Below are 9041 nucleotides of genomic sequence, written 5' to 3' on the forward strand. Positions count from 1 at the left end.
CGGGGTGTTAGGCATGTCCCACTTTTGTTCATCTAACAGCACGAGCTCTGAAGATAGATGGGGGGCAATCAATTCACATATGGTGTCCAGGGCACAGCTGGGAGCAGAAGGTGGTCTATAGCAAGCGGCAGCGGTGAGAGACTTGTTTCTGGAAAGGTGGATTTTTAAAAGTAGAAGCTCAAATTGTTTGGGCACAGACCTGGATAGTAAGACAGAACTCTGTAGGCTATCTCTGCAGTAGAGTGCAACTCTGCCCCCTTTGGCAGTTCTATCTTGTCGGAAAATGTTATAGTTAGAGATAGACATTTCTGGGTTTATGGTGGCCTTCCTAAGCCCGGATTCAGACACGGCTAGGACATCCGGGTTGGCAGAGTGTGCTAAACCAGTGAATAAAACAAACTTAGGGAGGAGGCTTCTAATGTTAACATGCATGAAACCAAGGCTTTACCGGTTACAGAAGTCAACATATGAGAGCGCCTGGGGAATGGGAGTGGATCTAGGCACTGCAGGGCCTGGATAAACCTCTACATCAATAGAGTAACAGAATAGGATAAGGGTATGGCTAAAGGCTATAAGAACTGGTTGTCTAGTACGTTCGGAACAGAGTAAAAGGAGCAGGTTTCTGGGCGTGGTAGAATTAGATTCAAGGCATAATGTACAGACAAAGGTATGGTAGGATGTGAATACAGTGGAGGTAAACCTAGGCAGTGAGTGACGATGAAAGAGGTGTTGTCTCTAGAGACACCATTTAAAGCAGGTGAGGTCACCACATGTGTGGGAGGTGGAACAAAAGGGTTAGCTAAGGCATATTGAGCAGGACTTGGGGCTCTACAGTGAAATAAGGCAATAATCACTAACCAAAACAGCAATGGACAAGGCATATTGAAATTAGGGAGAGGCATGCGTAGCCGAGTGATCATAGAGGTCCAGTGGGTAGCTAGGCGGGCTGGAGACAAGATGATTCAGACAGCTAGCGGACCGGGGCTAGTAGGCTAGCAGAAGGACCTTAGAGGGACGTCGCAGCGGAAGAAGTCTGTTGTATCCCCCTCGTGCGGTTACGTCGGCAGACCAGTCATGATGGCTCAGCAGGGCTCTGTGTAGTAAAAGGGTCCAGGCCAAATGGCAAAATAGGTATAGTAGCCCAAGAAATTGGCTGATGGACCTCTTCAGCTAACAGTCCGATATGCTCTAGACATCTAGCGGGCCGCGGCTAGCAGATGGGCATTCAGGGGACGTCGCGACGGAGGAGCTTGTTTTAAAACACCGTCGGGCGGATTACGTCGATAGTCCAGTCGTGATGAATCGGCGGAGCTCCGTATCGGCAGTAAAAGGGGTCCAGGCCAATTGGCAAAATAGGTATTGTAGCCCAAGGAGTGGGTGACGATAATCTTAATCTAGCTGGGAGATGGGGCTAGCATAGGCTAGCTCCAGGCTAATTGGTGCTTGCTTCGGGACAGCGACGTTAGCCAGGAGTAGCCACTCGGATAGCAGCAAGCTAGCTGCGATAATCCAGGTGAAAAGGTTCCGAGCTTGCAGTAGGAGTCCGGAGATATGGAATAGAAGAAGTCCGATATGCTCTGGGTTGAATCGCGCTGTGGAGACTGACAGGAGTTGTCCGGGCTAAAGGTTAGCTGATGATCGCTAGCGGTGGCTAGCTGACTACTAGCTAGCTGTTAGCTGGCTAGCTTCTTTTGTGGATTCCGGTTCTAAAGTAAAGAAAATTGCAGATCTATACCACATTGGGTGAGGCGGGTTCCATGAGAGTATGTTGAGGTTAAGAAAAATATTTAAAAAAAATATATGCGAAGATAGATAAAAGATGTAAAAAGATATATACACGGGACACGACTAGACGAACACAAGACGCCTGACTGCTACGCCATCTTGGATGTTTTTTTTTGTTGATGCGTTGGTATCGGGCCTAAATTTGCCTGCTCATATTTGCTTAAAATCACATGATGAACATTATTACAACATCAGATTTCAGTTTCATTAAAACCATGTATCTTTTTCTATAACACATGACGTTTTCACATATGTTGATTTTTGGGAAGCTGCTAGAGGACAAATGAGGTTGAAAAGTGATAATTTCCCTTATGTTGACTTTGCCACTGAAACGTAATTATTTTGCCAGTTGTTTTCTCTTACAGAAACACATTGCAATTAAAATAAAAAATCTGCAATGAAAGTGAAGTTTCAAAGGTCCTCTGATGTTTGTTACTTTTATGCATATTCCCATGTAGGTGTTGTTGCATCAAACAACTAATTTTGAGTAAATTATCCAGAGTAAATTGAGATCCAATTTACAATAACAGTTCTGTAAATTATCAAATTAAGTTAAATCTAACCAATTTGAGATGCTGTAAGTAGTTTGCACTTAATATATTGTTAATGAAACCCTAAAAGCAAAGTATATTATACATAAAAAATACCTCATGTTGGAAATACTCAAACTGATATAAACAGTTGCTTCAATCGTGTTAAGTTTGTTTATGCTGTATCCAGTGCATATAAACCTTGATTTGTTTTGATGTGGCCTATAAGCCTAAGTGTCACAAGCGTGGGAGATGATATAAATCAACTGTCACAAGCTACTTAGTTGATTTATTGAATCTCCCACCGCCCAGTCCCTAGCCACGTTTTTCCTTACTGTGATATCAGATAGGATCTGTATGGCTTGCATGGCCTGTTTTACAATGAGATAGTTTAGATGGTTTTAAACTCCAGCAACAGAAGCTGCAGTGAATTTGACATTACCCAACTGACAACCATCTGTCAGTAAGTTATTGTAAAATGCACAGTAACCTAATGGCCAGTAACTGCTAGTAACTTACTTCGTTTTTTTACATTCGCTTACACACTAATAGTGATACTTGAGGCACACTCAGTGAAACCATTATCTCATGTACCTAATCTTTAGACCAAGTCTGTAAAACAGCAAGCACATTGTCTGCTTTACACTCAGTTTGCATTTGTAAAACACACTTTTTGCAAAACACTAAACACAGTTCTCTACATTAGACACATCATTCAAAACTAACAGGTCTTGTGTTTCATTTGGAAAACACTGCCATTCCAAATGCCACACTCATTTACCTACACCCAGTGCTCACGTGTGAAAACACATAGCTATTTTCTACACTTAGAATTCAAAGCTTGAGCACTATAAATAGGCTTCAGGTTGGCATTCTTGATTTGGACAACAATGGAGGTGTAATGCCCGGGGTGGAGGAAGGAGTCAGACGCAGGAGACAGAGAGTTCAGAGTAGCGTTCTAATTTAATTCCACAAACAGGTGAACACGACGCCACTCTAAGTGTATGCTCCACCACATAAACGAGAACACGAAATAGCAAGAGACAACGTACACGAACCGTGACACACAAGCATGTACAACCTGTACACAAAACAATCCCGCACACCCAGCAGGCCGGGCTGCTGGGTAATAAAGCCCCACTAATCACCCTAACCACAAACAGGTGTAACCACTAAACAAAAAAGGAGGTGGAGGAAAAGTCAGTAGCAGCTAGTAGGCCGGTGACGACGACCACCGAGCGCCACCCGAACAGGAAGGGGAGCCACCTTCGGTAGGAGTCGTTACAGGAGGCCAATTTTGGAGGGAGAGAGTTAGAGGAAGAGGAGTGAGAGTAAGAGGGGGAATCGGACGAGGACCATGTTGGAGGAAGAGGACGAGGACAAGGACAAGCCTATTTGTTTATCTTCTACTATATTTGTTTTGTCTGTTACTGTTCATCCTGAAATCTGGATGAAAATACAATGTTTTGAGAAAGAAATACATACTTTTTCCTCCTTGCATTTCTGTTTATAGTGTAAATATATGCATAAATACTGTATATATTTATGCATGTACGTGTGAGTGCTATGACAAACTCTACTACCTCTGTTAGCCAAAATACAAAGTATACAAGCATTGGACACGATTTTGGTTATTTTAACACCCATAATGAAATTCTTCAGAAAATGGGCGTGACTTTACAACGTTTTCAGATTTGCAGTCGAAGTCAGAGGAGAACAGATACAAATTCACTTTTCAAATAAGTTAAGTTACTTTGGCTGACAATTTGTTAGCTAATCTATCCTTACGAACTGCATAACATATCCTTACAGCAGTATGTACCGATATGTTAGCTACCTATCGTTAGTTGGCTACTAATACAGCGAATGTGCCAGTATATTAACTACATGCTATCTAACTAACTAGCCAATGTTTATTGACTTGATTATTCACGTCATTCTTAGCTTAGCTAAGTGGTATAGTTGTTGTGCGTTCTAAATGAACATTGTTAATTAGGGTACGTTCGTAAATACGCTCTGACTATCTACTCTGATTTCAGAGCACTCTCATCTGAGTGTGCCAGAGCGCAGAATAACTTGATTAATTTACGAATGCTCAACACCCGTTGAATATGTCAGTAAACATTGGCAGAAAAGCATAATTAAATTGTTGCTAGCACCACAGTTATAGTCACCAACGCTCTGGATAACATGAAAACAGCCTAACCAGCTCTACTAGGGCGAGTAAAATGGTCAGAGTGAGGTGTTCTCTCATTTGTGACTGGAAGTAGCTAGCAAGCTATCCAAAGTTAGCCAATTAGCTTGGGTGCTTGACTGCTGTTGTGAGGTCAGAACACTCGGATCAACCCTACTCCTCGGACAGAGCGTCCAGTGTGGGCGTTGAACACTCCGAATGAACAAACGGACAATCTGACAACGCTCTGAATTTACGAACACACTGCGAGCGCACTCTGGTACTCTAGATTGAATTTACGAACACACCCAAAGTCTTAAGATGTCTAGCTAAATAGCAAGAAATTGCATAGCAACAGCATCAACTTCCAGTAGACAGGTGTAGCGCTAGTATGCTCAACTGAAAAGTGTTTGGAGGATATATTGGCACGGTGTTACAGTTTGTTTTCAACATACAGTATTCAAATAATGATTGACATTTATTAAAAACGTTTTTTGATTAATTTATTTATACTATTTCATCCTTCCACAAGATATAGTCCCGACACAAATCTAGGATTGCTACCCAAGCCGGCTGGTCATTCATTCTATCGGTTCGGTTGCGAGAGACGCGACCCAGAAATGTCAGTCTTTTTGTTCTGTATCTATGGTCGTTCGTTCTAAATGTTTCATTACTATAGTGGCTGGCAATGTTCTTTTCCCTTGCTTGCTAGCTAGTCAACTACCGCTAACTTTCATTAACGTCAAAAAGTGCAGGCAGAATAACAACAAAGTAGCTGCATTTGCATTTGTTAAAGCTGCTTTCAAGTGACATTTATTAAATGGATTCACATACAAGGCATAACTAACATAACTAACATTAACAAAGCATTATTCTAAGCATGATCAAAAGCCCCAAAAGTCCACAGCAGGGACAAAAATGAGAAAGAATGATGAATCTTAGACCCTTTTCTAAGCATCTGAGTTGTTTGGATTCACAATCTGAGTTGGTGACCAATAGTGACTATAAAGTTAACCTCCAATCAGATATCACTTACAGTACATGACGTCACCTCTGCCTCTCAGAGGTGAGACAATGGAGGTTGGCAAGATCAAAACAGAGAATGCTGAATTCCTAAGACAACACAGAGGACATTCTTACAGAGGTGACTCACAGAAGTAATCACAGCCAAAGGTGTTTCTAACATGTATTGACTCAGTGTGTTCTTTAAGTTTGACATTACAGAGTATTTATTGTAGATTGACAAAACAAATGAATTAAAATGATTTTAATCCCACTTTGTAACACAATAAAATTTGAAGAAATCCAAAGGGTAGGAACACTTTTGCAAGGCACTGTATTTTAGACCAGGGCTCTCCAACCCTGTTCCTGGAGAGCTACCGTCCTGTAGGTTTTCACTCTAACCCCAGTTGTAACTTGATTCAGTTTATCAACCAGCTAATTCTTAGAATCCGGTGTGCGACAGTATACTAGCTTTGGAGTGAAAATCTACAAAACATTAGCTTTCCAGGAACCATGTTGAAGAGCCTTGTTTTAAACTATGCCCCCAAATTATGCTATTGAGTCCCCGCCAGAACATTGCTCCACCTACGTTTTAAACATTGACTATGTTGGGAAGAAAAATGTACCATTATACTAGATTTTGCGCACATGTACCCTTAAAGTTACTGACCTGTACCAAGTGAGGACCTAAAAGTGTGTGCCACAAGTTCATATGACTATACTACACTTGTAATTTACATAATTCAATGAAAACCCACAGTTCTCATTCACACTCGCTCGCTCAAGCGCTAAAGCACCAGACAGAATACATGTCCTATTACTGCAGGTCCAACAACTGCGACATTCAAATATACCAACATTTATTTGAAATGCAGCCATACACATCAACAGTCGTTGTTTTATATAGCTTATTAATAACACAAGATAAACTATAGCCTATCAAAACTAATTTCCTTTTAGAATATATCACTTTTTTATTTTTAGAATCAAATCCTCCTGCCGCTGGATTGTTTTTCAAATTTAGATATCACATCTCTAACAACATCACTGGGTTTTGTCAGGAGCACTATGGTGAATATGTCTTATGAATAAGTTACTCATAACAACAGACATAACATTGTCCCCTCCTATTGTAGTTCTGTAATGATGGGCTTTTATTTAGAAAAATACTTATGAATGATAATGAATACATGTGTTCTGAAGGTATACTACAGTACTTACAAAGGTGTTATAACTGGTTTCATTAAGTTGAACTACGTTGTCTTGAGCGAGAATGAGAATTGCTTGTTTTCATTGAATTGATGTAAATGACGAGTCTCATTTGAATTTCCTGCAGCACAGAAAAATGATCTGTGACAACAGAGTGATCAAATTAGAAAATGACATGAAATGTTTTATGTAAACCTCCTTCAAGATTAGATAATATGTGCATACAACACAAAATCAATAAAATTATATCATATTATTGTTGTATAGGGTGAAGAAATGGCCTAATACATTGGCTACAGTTACTGCTACTATTATAATACATTCACAAATAAAAAATAAAGAAAAGGGAACTACATTTTAGGCAATGCTGATAGTATATTTCAACACCAGATATTGATAAATAATTCATGTAATTGTAGTTTAAGAGGTATGTTATATCTTAAATCTTGATTAAATCTAATTTCTTAAATCCATCCAACCCTTAACAGATTAGAACATACTCACATTCAAGAAATATATCTAAAAAATGACATCTCAGAGCTCTTAGAAACTAATATGAAAATCTATCACAAAAGCCCCTCATTTAATACCAGAAAAAGGAATAAACTGGAAGTAATGTCAAAATGGTTTACATACCCCAGAAGGAAGAATATTCCAGCAATGACAAGCAGAACACATGGCTTAATAAAGCGCATTTGTCCTCCAATATTGTCACAAAAGGATTTAGTTGATCCTATTAATACTGGTCACAAGTACGACAGTAGATAAATCGATCACCAGTAATGTAAATCAGTCCTTGTCTGGATTTAGGACCCAGTAAAATATGTTTGATATCAGTTTAAACTGGTGGGACAGGCAAAATGTGTGTGTGTATGCATTTTGTGTAGCCTATAATGAGGGAGCGGTTGATGTTGTGTCTGTGCTTCCTCCTTTTGGCTCTTTCCTTTTTTCCTTCTCTTTGGGTGATTCCCAAATAACTCCCTTCCCCTCACCCCTTCATTTACACGTTCATGCACGCCTCTTTGTCATATGCAGAAGCAGGGTGTGGTAAGCAGGAGGCTGGATTTAGGAACACACGGACAACACAGAGTGCGCAGACAGGCGTGTGAAGGCCAGCACGGGAGAGATGAACAGAGGCAACTGCTGTCTGTGTTGCTTCTGTTCATATAATCTCAGACAAATTACTGCAGTTTAAGACCATCCATACAAGGTACTATAAGCTAGTTAAACTGAATATCTTGCACTTCAGTATTCTTCTGGAGTTGTAAAACACACAAAAGGGGACATAATTGTATGTGTTATGGTCTTGTGAAGGTTGGCTGAATTCTGGCAAAGACTATGTCTACAGATTCTCCCTGTTTTTGTTTTCTTGGAAATGTTGATACTGGAGACTGTTATCAGAAGAAACTGTGTAACCTAGCATTTATAGTGGCTAATAAATGCATTTCTATTCATTTGCAGGTTGGTTCTCCTCCCACAATGTCACAATGGATGGCAGAAATGTCAAGTTATGTATCACTAAATTACATGTATTACAAGATTAAGGGTACACTGTGCAACTTTCATAAGGTCTGGATTCCTTATATGGAATACTGTATGACAAAAGGAGTCTGAATTGAAAACATGCCCAGGTCAGGGGAGATACCTATTTAGGCAATCCTTAGCTGCTGGACTGCTCAGTCCTGGCCCTGTGGGTCTGCCGTACTGTTGGTTGTCACTCTGGCCTTGGCCTAATAGACCTGAAACCGATAATGAACGTTTCCTAAAGCTGAGTGGGGTGTGTTGTGATGGGGCGCTGCAGGGCCGTGCACCCCTAGAGACAGGATGGGGTGACCCAGCCACAGTGTGTGCAAGTAAAAAGAGCTCTGCAGTATATGGAGGATGCACTGTTTCTGTGTGTTAATGTGTAGGAGGTTTATGTGTGTTTTTATTAAACTTTTGATTTCCAAACCTTTGGGACGTGGGAAGGAAGTTGTGTTGGGGAGAGAGTTGAGTTATTGACTAGACTGTTAGTGGTGCAGGCGGCTCGGGCTAGCTTGGCGGTCTGGCTGAAATTTGATATAGAAGATGTCTTAATCACGACAATCAAAAGTTAAGTCTTTTTACTTTATTTGTAAGAGTTGTTCATTTGTTACGCTGTTGGTTAAAGCTGTAACACAATATTGATTATTGAATTATCATTGATCTAGTTCAGTCTTATCAATCAATTAAACATATTCAATAACGATCTCTTTGTCATGCCCTGACCTTAGAGAGCCTTTTTATGTCTCTATTTGGTTTGGTCAGGGTGTGATTTGGGGTGGGCATTCTATGTTTTGTTTTCTATGTTTCTTTATTTCTAT

The 9041-nt window shown here is 40.3% G+C and overlaps 1 protein-coding gene across 1 annotated transcript in view; it reads right to left on the reverse strand.

The window, feature by feature from the left end:
• The window catches only part of LOC139580528 (globoside alpha-1,3-N-acetylgalactosaminyltransferase 1-like), a 28654-nt gene extending 21022 nt beyond the window's left edge, over positions 1 to 7632 (reverse strand). Inside the window, exon 1 of the mRNA XM_071409304.1 lies at positions 7336 to 7632. Within this exon, the coding sequence (XP_071265405.1) occupies positions 7336 to 7394 (59 nt within the window). The 5' untranslated portion in view covers positions 7395 to 7632. The remainder of the gene's footprint in view (positions 1 to 7335) is intronic.
• Positions 7633 to 9041: the final 1409 nt, after the last annotated feature.

This window comes from Salvelinus alpinus, chromosome 1 (genome assembly GCF_045679555.1).
Source record: "Salvelinus alpinus chromosome 1, SLU_Salpinus.1, whole genome shotgun sequence".
In the NCBI taxonomy this organism is placed as follows: Eukaryota; Metazoa; Chordata; class Actinopteri; order Salmoniformes; family Salmonidae; genus Salvelinus; species Salvelinus alpinus.